General features: G+C 39.6%; 1 protein-coding gene across 1 annotated transcript in view; it reads left to right on the forward strand.

The window, feature by feature from the left end:
• Nucleotides 1–665: 665 nt before the first annotated feature.
• The window catches only part of LOC103779958 (sodium leak channel non-selective protein), a gene marked incomplete at both ends in the record, with an annotated part of 22,517 nt that continues 1,974 nt past the window's right edge, over nt 666–21,208 (forward strand). Inside the window, 14 exons of the mRNA XM_008947608.1 lie at nt 666–722; nt 1,099–1,219; nt 1,321–1,452; nt 3,244–3,411; nt 4,529–4,633; nt 5,328–5,434; nt 7,335–7,455; nt 7,540–7,638; nt 13,543–13,636; nt 14,172–14,278; nt 14,681–14,755; nt 17,755–17,874; nt 18,891–18,959; nt 20,788–20,936. Of these exons, the coding sequence (XP_008945856.1) occupies nt 666–722; nt 1,099–1,219; nt 1,321–1,452; nt 3,244–3,411; nt 4,529–4,633; nt 5,328–5,434; nt 7,335–7,455; nt 7,540–7,638; nt 13,543–13,636; nt 14,172–14,278; nt 14,681–14,755; nt 17,755–17,874; nt 18,891–18,959; nt 20,788–20,936 (1,524 nt within the window). The remainder of the gene's footprint in view (nt 723–1,098; nt 1,220–1,320; nt 1,453–3,243; nt 3,412–4,528; nt 4,634–5,327; nt 5,435–7,334; nt 7,456–7,539; nt 7,639–13,542; nt 13,637–14,171; nt 14,279–14,680; nt 14,756–17,754; nt 17,875–18,890; nt 18,960–20,787; nt 20,937–21,208) is intronic.

Raw genomic sequence — 21,208 nt, forward strand, 5'->3', positions numbered from 1 at the left:
CTGAAACCCTTCTGCTGTGTATAAATGAAGCTAAATAATTGCTGGAGCCAGCACTTAACTTTTGTCACCTAGATACTTGCTTATTACTTATAGAGTGGTTCTTACTCTCTGTGAGAACCTCGTGGTTGTTTGGATATGTTGAGTGAAGCACAGCAGTTTCACAGGAAAGTTCAGATATGGAGAATCTAGAAATATTCATTAGAAAATGACTGAAGAAATCATAAGATAAATAGTGCTAGTAGAAGGATTTTTTTGTGTGTGTCAGCTAGGGATATAGTTCAAGAGGTTTTGAAGCAAAAGGAAAGAACTCCTGAGGAAGCACTTGAGAACATAAAATCCAATAACAGGTTATCCCTCCCTGTCCCCAAGCAAAATACAAAATTAATTCCTTGCTAACAAAAGCAAGACCCAAAAACCTACCTATTCAAAGAATCGTTAGAGGAATTAGAAGTAGGCCATGAGTTAAGTGGTACTAACTGTGTTGATAATATGACTAAAATTGCATGAGATTAAATGAAACTTTATACAGACATTTAAAAATAAACCAAGATAAAACGTAGCCTTGATTTTGGATATAAATTGCTTTGAGGTGATGGATGCATGGTATAATTATAATGCTGACTACAATAAAATGTAAATGACTGTATCTTTTCTTCTTTTTATAGTTCTAAAACAGACCCTGTTACTGGAGCTGTGAAAAATACCAAATACCATCAGCTTTAGTAAGCACTGCAAAAGTAACTTTGCTTGGTCACATAAGCCTGCAGTCGAAGTGTGTGAGCACACACATGCATGTGTGTGTGCATGTGTGCATGCACATGTGTACTTCTTTCTTTTCCCAAAAAAGGTCTTTGTTTCTGTGGAGTTGTTAGGGGAGGAGGATGAATAGGAAGAGGATTTTTTAATCAGCTTTTTCTTCTTCACTTGCATGTAACTTCCCTAGTCTTACTGCGCATTTCTGAAATACTGAACTCTTTGACACTCCTCAGCTTAATTTATTTTTCATAGGAAAGCACTTTAACTGTGGTGTAGACACAATACAAGTGACAGGGCACTCTTGGCATTTCTGTAATGTTTATCATTATGTATTGTTCACAGTGACTTGCTGGGTTTGGTTACTTACCTGGACTGGGTCATGATCATTGTTACTATATGCTCCTGCATTTCCATGATGTTTGAGTCCCCCTTTAGAAGAGTTATGCATGCTCCAACACTCCAGGTACTGTCATTCAATCATTTTACATTCAATGAAGCACAATCACCTTGGTTTTCTCCACTGCCTTTTCCTAAATGATGACTGTTCTCTGCTTGATTTTTCAGATTGCTGAATATGTTTTTGTGATATTCATGAGCATTGAGCTTAATCTGAAGATTATGGCAGATGGCTTGTTTTTTACACCAACAGCTGTCATTAGGGACTTTGGAGGAGTTATGGACATATTTATATATCTTGTAAGTTTTTTGTATTTATAGGAGGTTTCTGTAGTGTTCTTAATTTTTATATCTTTAGATATTTAATTGTTTGCTAATGTTAAGGTTTCACTCTGTACCTTAGTGCAAATGCAGTAGTGTAATATGTGTACAAACACCACTGTTTTCATGTGCAGTCCCATTAGTAAAGTGTACAAATAACTTGTTTAGACATCTAAAAATCTATTGATGTGTGACAAGCACCTGGTAATTTAGTGTAGGGCCATCATGTGGCCCCTTGTAATTGTTTATTTGTTGCTATATTTTATATTTCAGTTCTGATTTCATTCTAAAGTAAGCTCAAGATATTGACCTTCCTTCAGCATTTTTATTCAGGAGAATCTGTGTTTCGTGTATTTCTGAGCCATTCATTGCTTCCTCCCCTCTCAGTGGTTCTCCTGCTTTACAGGAGTTGTTGCTTGTACCACTGGACAGAGGGCACATCTTTGTTGCTGATGTTGCTATAGCAGGAAGAAAGCAAAGCAGCATCTTCTGATATTCCATACCTATCAGCACTGGTTCTCAGGAAAAAAATGTTCTACTGTTTTCTTCAGACCCCAGAAATTTCTTGCATTCCATTCAAATACAAGAGAAGGGCATCCATTTCCTCTTCACATATGACAGTAAACACCACAGAATATGTCAAAACCAGTGCTTGGTATAATACAGTATGAAATATTTTCTAACTGAGGAAATTACTACGCAAAATGGCTGTGCTGGATTTAGATTAAATCTTTCAGAGATTAATCTGCCAGACAGATGTGCTGCCTAAAATTTGTCACGATCCATTTGTATCAAAGATTCCATTGTTAGCATAAATAAAAATGTGCATACTTGGAGAAAACTCCTATGGTAGTATGCACGATCAGTATGTGCATTAGTTTCTTGAAATCCCTCTGAATCCCCCTGCTTGTCTGCAGGAAACTTTAGGTAGTATAGCTTGGATATTCCAAACATGCCTGTGGTGATCTTAAAAGAGTATGAAAGGAAATCAAAAGCATTCACAAATCTTTTTGTTTTGGTGAGGCAGCTGTCTGTTACCAATGTTGTCTTAAAGAAATCGTATTATGGTTTAAATCATATTGGTGAACCTCCATTTTTTGTGCACTTACATCTTTGTAACACTCTCACCTCTGTCCCCCGATAATAATATTCGCTTTATAAATACTCTCTTAAAAATATGAAGTAATTAACAGATTTTATAATCAATAACCATTTGTCAGAGATTGTCCAGGCTACATGAAACAATGATGCTGTTTGGAAACGCTTTCAAATGTATACTATTCGTGTGACAAAACCACACGGTGACAGAACTACTTATGCCTGTAACAAAGTGTTAGGAAAAACTGGCAAGGGAGCTGTTAACAGACTTTCCAGGTGAGGATATCTCAGTTTCAGGATAGAATCTCTGTTTGAAATGAGAAGGGAGGAGGGAGGTGATGATGCCTGCTCCAAGAATACAGTTCATGTCCCTGGTCTCAATCAGCCATTTTGATTTCTTCTCTTGGAACTGTTCCATCTGCTGAAAAGAATAAAATAGATTTTTATCTTCCAAGGGGAAGACAGAGACTGAAGCTGGTGCCCATTATTTAGGACAGTCAACCTCAGAACAGGAGATCCAAGTCCTTTTTCTAAATTAGGCCTTTTTTGCCTTAATCTTCCCTTTAATCCTAAGGAAAATAAGTGTTTATTGATCTTCTGCGCTGCGTCTGTGACAAGTAAGACATTTTAAGCCTAATCCTTCCTTGCCTTTTCCTGCCCCGTGTCCTCAAGGTGAGTTTGATATTCCTGTGCTGGATGCCTCAGAACGTCCCTGCCAAATCTGGAGCGCAGCTCTTGATGGTGCTGCGCTGCCTCCGGCCTCTTCGCATTTTCAAGCTGGTCCCTCAGATGAGGAAGGTGGTGCGAGAGCTGTTCAGTGGCTTTAAGGAAATCTTTTTGGTACGTGCCGGGTATTTTGTTCTTGCTTTTAAAAAGAAGATATGGAGGAGTAATAAGATACCATCTTGCTATAACGTTTATGTTTTCTGATCTTCTCTCCATTGTCGTCTGTTAAGTTTTCTTTGTAGCTACCACTGCAGATGACCACAGAACAGGTTAAAAATTAGGAATATAACTAACTCATTTACATTTATACTGAATAAAGCTGCAGTAATAATTCTTTTAGAAATTACACTATTTGTTCAGTATATATTTGGCCATAATGACATAGAAGGACTACTGAAATAAAGTCTGCCCCTTATGCACAGTTCTAGTTTGGAAAGGCAGAAAAGAAGTAGGGTATGGCAGCTCTGCAAGAACGAAAGTAAACCTTGTTTCCAAGCTGAAGGTCTCTGCCTCCAAGTGTTTTGAGAGGCCAGAGACAATGTACTTATTCATCACGGGTCTTGATCTCATTGTTATGTCATTGTTAGTATTATGATCATGTTTATGCACTTACAGTAATAATAGCGATAATGAAGTCTGTGATTGTTTGATCAGAACCTAATCTATTGTCTTGGGGTGCTATTTGTCAGCCTAAACAGCAGACATTTTGTTCCTTAACAGAATGCTGTATTAGGTCAGGTTGTTACAAAAAGCTAAGCTACAAAATATTTGCAGACCATAATAAAGCAAGGACAAAAAGTACAACGCTAGTTAGCATTCTGTTAAAGGTATTTACATTGTAATTTGCTCATGCATATCTTTATTATAGATATCCTGGAATTAAATATCTAACAATGGCTTACTCAGATTAACTAGTAAAGCATGATTCAGGAAAGCAGAAGTACATATTTAAGTATTTTAAGAGTTCTTTTTAAAGTGAATGGCAATTCTTATGCATACAGAATTTGACAAGGCAGTACACTGAGTGCAGGAAAGATCTCATCATTTTCTATAGTTCTTAGGTGCTATATTAATAATGGTTACTGGATTAGAACCTAAAGTAACCTCTATCACAAAAGCTGTATATCCAGGTTTATGCAACAAAACAATCCTCCCTGCAATTCCTGGATGGATCTGACCACTTTTTCAAGTTTACAGAAGGAGAGCTTGACAAATCTAACCATCTTCACAGGTTTCCATTCTTCTACTGACACTGATGCTTGTTTTTGCAAGCTTTGGAGTGCAGCTGTTTGCTGGAAAGCTGGCTAAATGCAATGATCCTCACATCATCTCTAGGGTAAGAACTGCTTTTCTTCTTCAAAAGAATACTATGCGGTGACAGTTCTGCCTGCTGGGGAAAGCAAGTGGGGCAACTAGGCCCAGTGTATGAGAGATGGAGATCTTGAGCACCTTCTTCTTCAGAAGTAGGGTGATGGAGAGAAAAGTAATAAAGGAGTGGGTGAGGGTAAGCTGAGGTTTCATCTAAAACAGTAAAGCAAGTCCAAATGTTGGTGACTTTGTGTAAACATTGTCAAATTCATGCCATATTATCTGCAAAGGACTGGATGTCACATGGAATTAACCATGGAAAATTACACCTTTGCATTCCTAGGTCATCAGCTAAAAACAAGGTTAGGCTTCTAGAGGTCAAAAGCCCTGGGAATGCTATGTAGGTTACATGGAGCAAGTTACCTGTGTTTCTTACTCCAGTTGGAGTCATCTGAAGAGACCAGTGGTCTTTAGGAAAGAGGTGAAATGCTAGATGGTCTTGCAAAATGAGAAGCACTCTCAGTCCTGGAAGAAGGGGTTTTTAAATCTTTCCTAAGATGCAGTTTTCATTTGGATGAAGGCCCATGGCTGTTAATCCCAGACCTGTAAATGACCCTTCATTTCTTTTTACATTGCTTCCCTGACATGGTTAGGGTGCTGTCTGTGCTGGCCTCTCCCACAGGCCATTATTTAATCTCAGACTGTGGTTTATTTCACTGTAGGAAGATTGTCATGGCATCTTCAGAATAAATGTAAGTGTTTCCAAAAATCTCAACTTAAAGTTAAGACCTGGAGAGAAAAAGCCTGGATTTTGGGTGCCACGAGTCTGGTGAGTTGCTACACATTAGCCTGTCTTCAAAAACACAGCTGCTGTTGTAGAAAATTGATCCAATCTCATGGCATTAAACTACTGATGAAGGGGGTTTATTGTAAGTCAAGTGACATGAAGGGTAAAAATTCTTGTATATGTAGTAAAGAAGCCAAATATATGAAACCTTTCCAGACTTATCCTGCTATCCTATTCATAAAGCAGAAAGGAAAAAAATGCCCATAGGTACTGAACATAGATAGGAATTAGATATGATTCTTATTGCAATGAGAGTTATTGTCTTGAACCAAATTTGTAATTTAATTGATGTTAGTACTATTGTGAAGACATCCCGAGAGCCATACATCAAGCAACAGAACCTAAGAGTAAATACGAAAAGATGTGAGGAAAAAGAAGTGGAACTCAACCTGTCTACAACTACTCATAAAAAAAAGAGCAAGCCATGCCTTAAACTAGCCTTTCTCCTCATGGCCATCAACCACATCAGCTAGCAGCTTCTTTCTGTTCCCAGTGCAGGGAATCCTTGTCATCTTGATGATCTTGGAGGTCCCTTCCAACCTAAATGATTCTGTGATTCTATGATTCTATGATCTGTCTGGTGCAGTAGTGCAGTAAAAATTATTTAAGAGGTAACATCATGTTTATGAGTAGAATTCTGATGAAGCTTATTTAATATTTCCCAACACCTGAACAGGCAAAAAAACCCTCTTTTTAATTGTTCAGAACTTTAAGTTGGTTGGCATTTTGCAAAATCAGCTTAACACCCGCAGCTATTTTAATTGACTCTGTGCATGGATAAAGAATGTACCATCAGTGGTAGATTCAGAGCCATCCCTCAGTAATGAAATAATATGCTGTGATTTGAACAGTCAGTGAAACTCTGACATCTGCAGAAGTCTTTGTTTCTGTGTGCTTCAGACAAATTCTTCCTCAAGCAAGCAAATTCAGTCCTTTTCAGCTTGATCCAGAAATAAGCAAAAACTGGTTAATCAGCATAACAGTAAACTTGGGGGATGTTTTGTTATTGCAGAGAAATTTTTTACCACAAGGATATTTATACCACCTGTTGGCTGTGCCAGGCTGGATTTTCAAGAGCCAGATGTCAGTGTAAGGAGTGCATTTAAAAGAAATTTCTGCAGCTGAGAACTCTCTTTTTCACTGAATGGCTGGACTTTCAGAAGCACCAAACATTTAATAATTCTTCTAGAATACAACTTTTTACCTTATAAATTTTTGAAAATTGATTTGGCTCTTGGATGATCTGTCTCAGATCATGGAGACAGAGCAATGTGCTAACCTAGTCCAGAGAGTGTACTTTTAATGTTCAGCTGGAAACATCCTCTTGAATCTCAACTGATACAACAGGTCAGATCATATGATACAGTGAAGCCAAGAAGGTGTGTTGTCTTCTCAGTAAGTTATGCTTTAGACCATCAGTTCCCCATGATAATGAAATAAGGAACAGCATATTCTAAGTGATCCCACTGACTTTGGAGTCCAAATCATTTGTATGGGTTCAAAACTGTCTCATTCAGGTAAATTTATTTTAGAATCTGGCCAATGCCATCAGATCCATTTTTTCATTAATGCCTTATTTTGCTGTTTTCATTGACAGAAACACTAAAATGCAGCAGCATGTTATATGCTTTGTTGCTGTGAATATAATTCTTGGTAAGAAAATAAAACATACACAGGTATCAAAAAAAAATTATGCTCTACATATTTACTGCTGTTGCCATTGTTTTCTTATTCATGAGATAGAACTTTGAATGATACATTTCAGAGGCTTTTACACCAACTTTGCAAGGCATTTAAATGTTAGCAAGACTATGAAGAATTAAGGTAACAAATGGAAGAAATTTATTACTGAAGTTACACCTATTTGTGTACTGCATTTCAGGGCAAATCCTCGGAATTTTAATTTTGACAATGTGGGGAATGCAATGCTGGCACTATTTGAAGTTCTTTCATTAAAAGGCTGGGTGGAAGTCAGAGATGTTATTATTCATCGTGTTGGGCCGGTAAGGAAACATATCACAGTCTTTTAATTCTGCAATGCATACTTTGGTTTGTTTTAACTCTTGATCTTATTTTTGTCTATTCAGATCCATGGAATCTACATTCATGTTTTTGTATTCCTTGGCTGCATGATTGGACTGACCCTCTTTGTTGGAGTTGTCATCGCTAATTTCAATGAAAACAAGGTACTGAGTGAGGTGGTTTATTGTGTGCAGAACCAACTCTGTAATTAACCTGAAACTGATACTACACTGTCTACATCACCTGGTAAGACTGCCTTTCCAACTGACTTACCAGTCTTACATTCTGAAAGCCTATAAGTATGGCTTCAGAGAAACCTGATGCACATTTCCTACAAAACTCAAGCCTGGGATGATAGCAATCCATCACACGCTCTTTCAAAGCTGAGTTTATTGACAGTGCAGCCATGTTGCTAGGTGGAGTTTGAGCCTGAAGCACAATGTGTCTACAGATGTTCTACATGCTGCTGTTTTAGTTTGATGTAGGCATACGTGCAGTGGCAGGTGGGAAGGCATGTTATGTTTGTATGTGTTATAGCCGAGGGGTCTCATTAGAGCCCTGCAATTGGAGTATTTCAGATCCAAAATCAAGCTGCATGGCTTTTTTCCTGACAAACTGCAGAGTACATTGTAAAATTAATTGCCTATCACTCAAACAAAAAAAAGGTAGCTAGCGTTCTAGGAAAAAACTACAATTCACATGGGATTTGTAGATTACCCTGAAAAGTAGAAAAACCTGTCTGTAGGTGAATTGTTACAGGACAGCTCATGTCTGCACTTGTTAAGGATACCATCCTCTGGATGGGACTGCACACTGCACAGCCCTTAATCTTTTTTTTTTCCTGAGCCTCTTGTTCTGCCCCTGTGGCATCAAGACTTAATTATTAACTTTTTTATTTCATCTTTCAGTTCAAAGTCTCAAAAATAATGAGATGTTTGTGTTGCAGCTAGCTAGAGTGTTACTTTTATCACGCATAGTACGGGAGAGAAAGGATGATTGTGTGTTCTGGGGCTTGGAGATGCAAGGCAACCCAGTATGCTAGTGCTGGGGATCACAGAATCGTTATGGTTGGAGGAGATCTTTAAGATCATTGCGTCCAACCAAGCCACTTCTACACCAGTCCTGTTCAACATCTTCATCAACAACCTCGATGATGGTATAGAATGTCTTCCCAGCAAGTTTGCTGATGACACGAAGCTGGGAGGTTTGGCTGACACACCTGAAGGCTGTGCAGCCATTCAGCGAGATTTGGACAGACTGGAGAGCTGGGCCAAGAGGAACCTCATGAGGTTCAACAAGAATAAGTGCAGAGTCCTGCACCTGGGGAGGAGTAATAAAATCCACCAGAACAGGTTAGGAGGAGATCTACTAGAGAGCAGCCCTGTGGAGAAGGACCTTGGAGTCCTGGTGGACAACAAGTTGTCCATGGGACAGCAGTGTGCCCTTGTGGCCAGGAGGGCCAGTAGTCTCCTGGAGTGCATTAAGAAAACAGAACAAGGGAGGTCCTGCTCCCCCTCTACTCTGTCCTGGGGAAACCTCACCTGGAGTATTGTGTCCAGTTCTAGGCTCCCCATTTCCAGAGGGACAGAGATCTACTCAAGAGAGTCCAGCAAAGGGCTACGAGGATGACTGGGGGACTGGAACGCCCGCCCTATGAGGAGAGGCTGAGAGACCTGGGGGTTTTCAGTTGGGAGGAGAGAAGACTTAGGGGGGATCTAGTTAACTTGTATAAATATGAGGGCTGGGTGTCAAGAAGAAAGGGGCAACCTCTTTTCACTTGTGCCCTGTAATAGGATGAGGGTTAACGGTTACAAGCTGGAGCACAGGAAGTTCCACCTCAACATGAGGAAGAACTTCTTTACTGTAAGGGTTCCAGAGCACTGGAACAGGCTCCCCAGGGAGGTTGTGGAGTTTCCTTCCTTGGAGACATTTAAGACCCATCTGGATGTGTTCCTGAGTGACCTGCCCTAGATTAGATGGTCCTGCTGATGATTCTGTGATATCACTGAGCACCCCATCTAGATGGCTTTTAATACATCCAGGGATGTATCAACCACTTCTCTGGGAAGCCTGTTCCAGTGATTGATCATCCTTTTGGTGTAGAACTTTTTCCTAATGTCTAACCTAAACCTCCCGTAGTGTAACTTAATAAACTGGGATAAACTGTGTGCTGGCTGTAGCCCTCCTATGGGCCTGACCCAGGTGCTGTAGCAAACACAACTGTTCAGTTTGCCCTTCAGGGAAACCTCTTGACTCCTTCTGGAAAGGAGCTGAGCAGCACACTCAGTGTGTCCAGTGTGGGAAAGCAAGGCATCGTGAAATGAAGTCAAGCAGGTCACAAGCCACGAAGCTTAAAACCTCTGCTGTTCAGAAGGCAGTTTTATGTTTGCATGACTCCGGTGTAATCTTGGTAAGATGAAGTGCAGTCGTTCTTGTAAAAATGCCTCTGTTCTAGAGAACAAGGAGCAATGTCCTATTCATGTGTTTTCTTACTCACTAGATTTTGACTAGTGAATGACCAAGACTGAAATTTCTCCAGGGTGAGAATTCCACTGGATTTTTAGGGTTGCTTTTGCCCATTTCTGTTCAGCTGTATAATTCTGGTTTTGCTTCAGACCTCTCAGGCTTACACTGATGAATACAAAATATTTTTTGGCAAGTGTTGAAACAAAAATGAAGTAATTTCATTTAAATTACTTGTAATTAAAATATTATTTGAAATATAAGAATTACTTTAATGTTTCTCTTTGTAGCCATGATGTATTGAGCTGTGTATGTTTCTGTCATTCACATCATGGTTCATGAAATTATATGGAGGTGTTATCTGCGCATTTCTAGCGTATAAATTGTTTCTTCATTCCCTTTACACTTCCTACAGAGGTCAGTTTTCTCAAGAACCTGTTCATAGGCAGAAGTGTAGGCGAGAGGAAGAAATATCATGTTACAGAGTTTGCTCTTAAATAGCTTTGGATCACGACTGATCAAACATCTTCCCGTTACCCTGCAGAGGTATGGTGCGTGTGGTGTTCAGGTGTGAGGACGTGGTGGCCATTTCCCCTTTAGTTTTGCATCTGGTCTTGAATGTGTCTATCATGTATTCTCAGCCAGCTCTGTGGGCAATGAAGAATCATCAGGAGCAGCTTGGCTGCTCTGGGTTGCTTTGCGACACCTACAGGCATCTACTTTTGTGCATTGTCATAGAAAAAAGGTACTAGAGGAGCTGGATCTTTGCCCTTGCTGGTATGACTTTTCTTAAGCTTCTGTAACAATAGGCCAAATCCTACTAAATGCTGTCAATCTCCTAGACAGTGTTTTCACTCTTGGTTCCCAGTTCCTGTAGGAGTCATTTACAAGACCAAGTTCACTGTGTCAGCCTGTCTGCTGCAAAGGCAGCTTATAAGATTTCTTTCACAAATTAGTGAGATGTCATTAACTTGTAACTCAGTATTCACCTCTGTAGTCAACTGTCAGCTATGGAATAAGGTGATTTGGGCCAATACACATTACTTTTGAAGTGGTTTATCCACAGTCTCAGTGCAAATTTTTCACCAATATTTTGTTTTTAGGTTTGAAATATGAACATGAACAGGGGAAAAACACTCTTAATTATGTGTGACTGTGTAGCAAATTCATATTTCATTCCCTTCTCCTAGATATTCAGCTTTAAAGACAAAGGACAGCTCAAAGTGATGTGAAAAGTAGAAGTTTGTTTCTGTTCATTATGATTTAAAATGAGAGGGAACAGGAAGGTGTGAACATGAGGCTTATAAAGATTGTGAGCTCAGGAGACAACTAAACAATTCAAATTACAGTCAATATAAATCATCTATGTCTTTTAGTTCAGACTCTTCAGTTATTAGTGACCTGAGGTAGCTGTTGTGACATGTAATGTTTGTCTTTCTCTTTTTTCTTGAATTGTTGTTACTTTTTTAATGTTTACTATAGGGAAAAGAGAACATCTTCAAATTTAAGCTGAAAATATGGATATATTAGTTAATTATGCAGTGGGAGAAAAAATCCAAGCCAAGTCAATATTCAAGTAAAGTGAAGAAATGCACAGGAATTGTGAAGTAAGATCAGAGAGAATGCTGGTAATTAGTCCAGAAAGAGAGTCAAACAGTCCACTGTGTAAGGTGAAGTTGCATGTTCTTTGGCCAAGATATCGGTGTTTTAAGTAGAAATTGGCGGATACATGGTTAGATTAGTGCAGGAGTTGTTGAGGAAGCTCAGAGTTGGACAATTACTGAATAAACTATTTCACATGAGAAAAAAAAAAAAAAACCACAAAAAAAACCCCACAATATTTTTCAGATATGCCATAGTATTTCTTGTGAGCTGTGGGAGCTGCTGTGTGGAAAATGATACGGTTTGGGCTTGGCATGAGGAGTAGGCATGGAATCATGGGATCACAGAATAGTTTGGGTTCGAAAGGACCTTAAGGATCATCTAGTTGCAAGCTGCCTGGCATGGCAGGGACACCTTCCACTAGACCAGGTTGCTCAAAGCCCCATCCAGCCTGGCCTTGAACACTTCCAGGGCTGGGGCTTCCACAGCTTTTCTGGGCAACCTGTTCCAGTGTCTCACCACCCTCACAGTGAAGAAATTCTTCCTAATACCTAGTCTAAATCTACCTTCTTCCAGTTTGAACCTATGACCCCTTGTCCTATCACTACAATCCCTGATAAGATTCCCTCCCTATCCTCCCTCCCCAAAGCCTCCCTGCAGGCTGCCTTTAAGTACTGGAAGGCCACAGTAAGGTCTGACTGGAGCTTCCCCTTCTCCAAGCTGAACAATTCCTGCTCCTTCAGCCTGTCCTCATAGGAAAGGTGCTTCAGCCCCTTGGTCATCCTTGTGGCCCTCCTCTGGAGCTGTTCAAGTAGGTCCATGTGTTTCTTACACTGAGAGCCCCAGAGCTAGACACAGTACTCCAGGGGAGGTCTCACCAGAGTGGAGTGGGAATCACCCCCCTTGATCTGCTGGCCATGCTTCTTTTGATGCAGCTCAGGATGTGTTTGATTTTCTAAGCTGTGAGCACACATTGGCTCATACTCAGTTTTTCATCCCTCATTATTGTATCTGTAGTTTTGTCCACACAGTGTTGGAAGGCACCTCCTCCCAGGTTGCCATCAGGGGACACAGCTCCATTAAAACACTTTATCCACCGGGAGGGAGGAATCCTGACCTTAGCAGTTGCACAGCCAGCCACAGTTCCAGCATCTACACAAGCCAGTGCTGAAGCAAGCATCAAAGATCACGCCAGCCCTTGCTCAGCTTAGTGCTGCTCTGTGCTGACTGAGGAAGCAACCAAATATTTGGGAGACAGGCTTGTGACATTTGCCTTGAAAAGGTCTCCCTTTTGTTTTTAGAATTCCAAACTCCTTCCATGAGATTTCACAGTTCTTTGAAGTGACGAGGACCTCATTTTGTTTTGAAGGTCATTTTAAATAACATTGAATTCTGTTTGGGTTTGCTCGTTTCTTCCTGTGTTATGAAAACACACACATTAACATCTCCCACCGCCCACCCTAGAGGTGTACCTCAGCCTGTCCTTGCGCTTCCTTTGTGAAGAGCTCTTGGAGACTCCTAGCATACTATTATTTTATTTCAATTACACCCCAAGCAGAAGAGCTGTGGAGGGCGGCAGCGGTCTCCTGGAGGGCTCATTCTCCGTGAAACTGCAGCGGCACTGACGAGCCACAGGATTTACTGCAGCAGAGTCTGGACAAAATTGACCACTCTTTAAAACGGTGCTTCCTGGCAAATGATGTTCAGTCAAATGGAAGACCTCCTGCAGCCTTCCACTGCTCACGCCGGGCTGCTGCTACAAAGAGCAACAACTGTGCCTGCTGGGCTGAGTCCCAGAAACTCACAGCTAATGCATCCAGAAATCCTCTTGAGTAACAGCTGATACTTTAGACTCTTTTACCCAAACAGCCTGTTATTTAAGGAGAGTTGTGTATGTAACTTCATTTCAGGCCCCGAAGAGAATGTTGTTTTCATGTTTACAGCATTAAATGTTCTAGCTTTTATATGACAAAAGCTTTCTACGCTTCTCTTTGTTTATTAAGGGGACAGCTTTACTGACTGTAGATCAGAGACGATGGGAAGATCTGAAAAGCAGACTGAAGATAGCACAACCTCTTCATCTCCCACCTCGTCCGGGTATCAAAGATATTTTGATTTTATTCATGTTGAGCCCTAGTGTTCATCATTCCCCAGGAGCCTGCGATTCAAATTAAAATTGTAATCGTGAGGCCACTAGGAGGTTGTGCATAAAGTTAATGTGGAAACAGGCTCCAACTACAGATCTCTGCATAAGGCTATTAAAATCAACCCAAAAAAGGTTGTGCTTCGATGGGTTTAGGATAAGCTTTAATGAAAAAATGAATTTCTAAATGAAAAATATTTGCAGTTGGCCGTTAATGATATGGATGGAATGTATTAACCTGACAGCAGTTGAATTATGTACTTGCCCTACAAGTACCAATGCCTTCATGCAACACTGGTGCTCAGTATTTGAAATTATATGTTCAGAAGCCCTATTTGATATGGAAAATTGTAGCAGAAAATTAGAAATGTATTTTGAAACTGGTAGAGGATTATTTTGCCACTAATGAACATGGAAAATATGTCAAGAAATAGGGGGAAAATGCCACTGTGTATTTTAACTCTCCTCCTAAAACTCTTTGTCTTTCAGATAACGACGGGTTTAGAGCAAAGATGTATGATATAACTCAACATCCATTTTTTAAGAGAACTATTGCTGTACTTGTTCTGGCCCAGTCTGTATTGTTATCAGTTAAGGTAATTCTATTTCTTTTAAGCCTTTCATTACAGTAGCACAAGATATGTTGCACATTTCCTAACACCAATTAACAATCAGTTGATTCATTTACTGTGATGAATGCAGGGAAACATGATTTCTAGGTACACCAATCTCAGCTGGCACAGAGCACTGTAAATTAACTGTAACTTGTGGAGCTCAGTCAGTTTCTGTCTTTTTGTAGTCTAGTGCACTAGTTTTAATTTCCACTCAAGCTGTATATCTGTGAGAGAAGGATATGCCAAGATGCCATTCCTGTCTGAATATGTTTAAAGTGAAATCTATTCATTAACAAAACCTGCAAGAAAAATTAAGGCAATGAAGAGGCATTTAGTTCTGTTTAACAATGACTTTTCTATTAACAGATTTTGTTTGCATTTCAGTGGGATGCTGCAGATCCAGTGACTGTGCCTTTAGCAACAATGTCTGTTGTTTTTACCTTCATTTTTGTCCTTGAGGTAAAGTAATATATTTTAGGATTTCTTGAGACTAAGACTATTATGTATATATGTCATTTTTTCTTTTTGTATGTTGTCTCATTCTTCACTATGTTTTTTTATTTCTAAACATGTATTTTTGGGGCTCTCCGTGTCACTTATCTTTAAACATGTATTGCAGTACTAAACTTTTAATTTATTGCAGTCATACTTCATCACCCCCATGAGCTTTGTGTCCTTTTATTTATGTTCAACTCTGAGCATTTCAACATGTGTTTTGGTGAACCCAGTGAACAACTCTTACAATTACAGAATCGTAGAATTGTTCTGGTTGGAGGAGACCTTTAAGATCCCCAAGTCTAGCAGAACATCTGAGAATAAATTGACTCCATACAACACAAGGTCTCTGTTGTATCATAGAGGTTCTGCCTGTTCCAGGTTCTGCTTGTTCCATTTATATTTTGCCTGGCACATTAATCATCACTATTCTGTAGCTGTGACATCATCAAACCTCTCTGTTTTGATTTTTTTTTTAAAGTATTTTATTTCATTTTAATACATTTTAGTAAGCTATGTCAAACTCCAGTATTACCTATCCTTTGTTGCACAGATATGAATCCTGTCTGGTAATTGTTCTCTATCTATGAGAAAATTGTCACCACAACCAACTGTGCAGGGTGTAATTAGCTTGTTTTCATAAAACTGGAGTCCAAGGACTTAACGACATTTTTACACAAATGGATTTTTTCATGTCTAAGGATATCTGTAGTGTAACAAAGCACACATTTATGAAGTTAAAGAAGTTGTTTCCTCTGTGGTTAGATTTTTATATAATTCTTTTATAAGTTTGTGGCTGAGGATTTTTCTTTTCCGTCTCCTCTGAGTAGCTGATACTGTCCACTATCAGAAACAGGATAGCAGAATACATTTCCCACTGCTCTAATCCAATGTGACAGTTCCTATGTTCCAGTGATAGGTTTTGCCAGCAGTGATGAATAAACAATGAAGTGAATACCTTGTAGGAGCTGTAGCAAGAGTATGTCCGTGTTGTTGCTTCTCTTTTCCCTACCCAGGAGAAATCAATATCTCTTGAGAGACTGAGCAAACACAGAGAAGTTTGATTTGTATCATACACAGACAGGTTTTAATTTACCTCGTAACTATGTCTTTAGAAATACTTTTTTTCTCTTATATTACCAAGGGAAAGAAATGCACTTCTAGAATTTCAAAGGAACTTTGTCAGAGCCAAGAAAAATTTGTTGACTGTCTCACCAGGCAAGCTATCACACTGTGAGTGCACACAATTTGTGGAGAGAGGAAGCAGCTTCCTGCCCAGGATCTTCCCTAGTGCAGCATATTCTGGTTACAGAGTATGCACTAGCAGACATGGCCCATGAGAAAGGCCAGAGCTTTGTGCATAGCTAACGGCCTTGTGTCCAGCCTGAGGGCTCCCCATTCAGTCTTGAACCTCTACTGCTCATACCAGCATATCTAGTTTAGAAGGACAGGAAGAATTCGGAGATCTCACTTGTGTTACCACCCTGATGATCACAGAATAAAGTGAGATGTGATTTTTGGTTTGCATGTCAGGGTATTCAGTTCAAGAGCATAGACACTTGGACTTTGTTGTTTAAATGCTACATGTGAGGTAGATGTTTAAGTTGTCACTGAGATATGGGGAGATGTGGGGTGAGATTCAGTTGCCTAAATAACTGAAGGTATCAAAAACTTTTTTTGGGGTACCCTAGCTGATCTTCCCTTAACTCCACTAGCCACTACAGAGGGGCAGGGATGTTTGCAGGTCTCCTATCATCCCTGCCATCCCCATGCATCTATCTCCAGTATTCTAGGGTATGTCAACTGACTGGATAGAAGGAGGCAAGATAGCTTCAGGTACCTCAGATGATGACTAGAGATTAAGAGATAATATTTTTCACTTTGTAGTCAGGCTTCAAAAAACATTATACAGCAAAAAAAAACTGGAAAATAGCCTTTTATCTCAAACTAGTGTCCTTTTATATACAGTTCAGGGTTCAAAAATTTAAAGAATAAATTTAAAGATAAATGGCAGCGTTGCAGGGTGGGGTGGAAAAAAATTGTGTAACAAATGCCTGACATTTATAGCCTTTATAACAGTAACACTTCACTTGCTTCGAGGTTTAATACAAATTGTGTATGAGAAACTCTCTTGTGTTCCCTCTATGTGTGTCACCATACCTTGATATCTGTGGGCTGTTGTGCCTATTACTTATCAGTATCTGTTCCTAAATTTCCTGTCTGCACTCCTGTTACCTGTACTGGAACTGTCAAGCACTTTGGCTGCTGTCTTTTACCACGTACATTGTAAAATGTACTGTCTTTACTATTCTTAGCTTTCTTCTTTTGTATGCTGCTGGGTAAAGATGGTGCTGAGCAGAGATAATGCTGTATACAGACTATTCTTTAAAGCAAGAAATATTTGCAATATGGGAAAGCCTTTTAATTAATTTGAACTGTAGGTGCAACAGAACACATTTATATTCTTGAGTTCAAATGTGCTTATGGGATCTTAGCCTGCTTACAAATAGATAGGATACAACTGCTTCTTTTAGCTACATATTATTGACATAATTGTTTTCTAACTTCATGAGAAATTAACTCTGAGAAATGCTAAGCCCACATTCACCTCAGCAATCTGTACATTAAACATTTAGTCTGAGGTGGTCAGCTGCACTCCTTCCTGGGATACTTGACGTAGAGAGAGAGCGACTCCAGAATACTGTTCATCCCCTGGTCTTGGTTGTCTGTGGTCTTCCCCAAGTACGTTTTCCTCCATCCAAGGGAGAGTGATATGACCCAGCTAATCCAGCAGTCTCACTTGTCCACATGGGAACAGTTAGCTGACATGAAACCTGCCCTTGTTTGTTTGTATCTTACGAAATAAGATGAACTCAAGCAAACATTTTAGAGAACGGAAGAGGTTCTTAGAGCAAGAAATAACCATTTCTTCAGTACAGCTAAGAAATTGCTTTTATCCATAGGTCACGATGAAGATTATTGCCATGTCACCTTCTGGCTTCTGGCAAAGCAGAAGAAATCGGTACGATCTCTTGGTGACATCTCTTGGAGTTATATGGGTGATACTTCACTTTGCCTTACTGGTAAGATTTACAAAACACAGTTCCACTGATTAAGCTTCATTTTATCTGTTAAGCACCAGCAGTAGGATCGCTGCTGCACATCCAGATAAAACCTTGAGAGTTTAATTAAGGCTGAAATATGGCTGAAACAAATTGAGCTTGATGCTAAGAAGAAGGAATCTTTCTCATGAACATTGATGAAGTATAAAAGTTGTCTTACTTGTATGAATTAGAGCCTGTAAAAGTGGTAGAAAACTGAAGTCTTTAGGAGAGATGTGAATGAGAAAGTATGAAATTTGAAGAGATTGAGAGCTCTTGCCAACAGCAGCGTCATGAATGTCAAGGAAGAGGCAATACACAGAGGACTGGAAGAAAGCATAGGTTCAAAATTGCTGAACAACACACTCTGTCCCAAACCCAGCAGTGATTCTGGCCCACTGGCTTTGGGTAAGTGGCAGTGTTTAATCCAAGAAGGCATGGAGGAGAGGAAATCTGCTCTCCCTCCTTCACACCTCAGTTTTTTAAATTTGGCTGCACCCTTGGTTCCCTTATTTACAAAGGATGGAGAAGGGATAGTTGATAATTGTCATCAGTAACAAGACAGCCCTATAATGGCTGTGACTTCTCTCTTGTCTGCCCCAAACTCTGTTGAGAAGCAAACCAGTCATTTTGCCCTGACATTCACAGTTTGCTCCCTGCTACTGAGTAGCTTGGAAGGCCTGAGGAGGTTCCATAAGCCAGCAGCTGCCTAGACAAGCAGACTGGGGCTGCTGGACAGAATTACAGCCCAGCTAATAGGTGACTGAATATTTTTTTGGTTTGGTGTGTGGGTAGGTCAGATTAGTATTTTTGAAATAGTAGACTATCTATTACTTTGTTACTGCTCCACTGTTATTGAAATATTTGTACGACTAGTTTGTGATTTCTCTAATTTCATATGACAGCTGCCCTACATTATTAATAAAGACCAATTATCCTGATCTTTCCATGAGATCCCTGGGAGACAATGTATTAAGTCTTCTGTGTTTCTGTTCCAGAATGCATACACATACATGATGGGAGCATGTGTAATTGTCTTCAGGTTTTTCTCAATTTGTGGGAAGCACGTGAGTATAAATTAGGAATTTATTACAATAATTGCAGTGCTGATGTATAGATTAAAGGAATAGTTGCTGCATGTCTCCAGTGCACATTCTGTAAGGCTTCATTTTATATGCAAAAAAAAAGGAGACTTAGAGCAGCAGTCTCCAATCTTACATGCTGTCTTTAAAATGTCAGGATTTTGGGTGTATTATATAATAGCACTATATTATTGTTACTGGAAAAGCTGCAATTATTTTTTTATTTTTTTTTTCCAAAAAAAAATAAAAGTGCAACTGCAATGCCACATAGATTTTAAAAAATGCTCTCTAAACCTCTAAACATAAATTGTGCTGCTTTCAGTCTTTGACATTTCACTGTGGCACGATGTGCACGCTATTTATTCATTCTCTCTGCAAGATTAGTGGAGTGGTGGTTGATGCACTCATCTTGTTACATAGAAGTTTATTCCACTAGAGCGTAGGTCTATGCCTTGTGTCTCTACAAGATGTGTCTTATCACAATAAAGGATTTATGTTCATTTTTTTAAAAACTATTGGGCCAAGATAGTCTTCTGGAAACACTGGCATGGCAACAAAGCAAGTAACTTCTAAAGTTTAACTATTCTTTTGTGTTTGGATTTTCTCTGGTGTAATTGAGAGTAGGCTGACAGAATAAGTGTAGGCAGAGAACAAACACATTTGTTTAACGAGTGGTGACACTCTGCATTCTCTTGCTGTAGAACTTCTTAGACTATCCAAACATTTTCTGTGAAGCTGCACATATTAAAGTAAATGTGATGAAAAGACTGCTGTACTGGGTTGCTGGGGTTAAGAACAGTAAGTCATAGGGTTTGTTCAGTAAAGATAAAAAGTTTTCTTTCAATCAAACTACACAGGGCCTGTAGAGCCTTGGAAGTCAAATGAAAAATCCTTGCTTCTCCTATGCAGCCAGACCAAGTGCTTGCCTTCAAAGCTTTCTGATTGATTCTAAAGTTTTTTCAAAGTTTTAACCTAGTCATTTTTGCTTTCATGTTAGGAGCTGGATTAGTTTCACTGATTTATCTGTTGTGATGCAGTGTAATGACTAAAAGTCAGCATGAGTTATCAGTTTGTCATGTTTCTAAAGAAAACTGCTACCCATTACAGAGAATTTTCCATAGCATCCATAGTGGTTAAGGGTGTTAGGACAATCCAGGGCAATAACCTCAGCAAGACTAAAATGTACCATCTGTATGCATGGGAAAGTAGTATCTATTATCTAGGCCTATGGCCTATGTAATTTCCAAAATGATGCTCTCTTCTTAAGCTCTTTGGCCTGCTTGTGTGGGAATTTATTAGCTTAATCAAGCTGTACTGATCTTAAGGAAATGCCCTTCTCTGTACATCAACACATTCCTTTAGGCAGGCTACAGTATATGTGATTTCAACCTAACACCACTTTCAAGTGTGCCCAAAGTAGTTTCCTGCACCACTGTTCATGCAAAGCTCATTTTCATGCTTCTGGAACGTGTTGATCCTAGAGTATTATCGCTGAGCTTATGCTGTGTTATTTCTGTATTACCCTACACCATATGATCCTGTATAATCTCTTTGAGGAGCGACAGCTTGACCTTGTAAATTAGGTAGAAATGCTGATCTCTTTAACAGGTAAAAAGCACACTAAATTTCAGAGGAAGACACAAAATGTTCAGTTCCAATCAGATTCATCATGTACCATTTCACTTGGCTCATCCGTTAACCTGTATGTGTAGAGAATCTGTTGTTAAAATGGTAGGCATGATAACTCTCTTTTCTCTGTCATCTCTGCTTTCCTGTATGGTGTCATGGATTTTTTTCTTCTCTGTCCTTCCAGGTGACTCTAAAAATGCTACTCCTGACTGTGGTCGTCAGCATGTACAAGAGTTTCTTCATCATAGTGGGAATGTTCTTACTGCTTCTTTGTTATGCTTTTGCTGGAGTGGTTTTATTTGGTACAGTGAAATATGGAGAGAACATTAACAGGTACAGTATGTACTTACTACCTCATGGGGATGCTCTTTAAACAGCCTGAAAAAAATCACATTCTGCTACAGAGTGTGCCTGTGGTAAAAAATTAGATCTGAGTCCTCAGGTCTACCTGAAGAATTCTAAACAGAATTTCTGGTAGGAGACACTGAGCCATCTTTCTGGGCATTGGACCGGATGACACTTGGTCCATCCTGAGAGCTGCTCTTCATTATGCCAGCTGGAAATATGCTTCAAAGCAGCACTGCACTTCCCACCAGCTGCTGAAC

This window comes from Merops nubicus, unplaced genomic scaffold (genome assembly GCF_000691845.1).
Source record: "Merops nubicus isolate BGI_N331 unplaced genomic scaffold, ASM69184v1 scaffold33760, whole genome shotgun sequence".
NCBI classification, from domain to species: domain Eukaryota; kingdom Metazoa; phylum Chordata; class Aves; order Coraciiformes; family Meropidae; genus Merops; species Merops nubicus.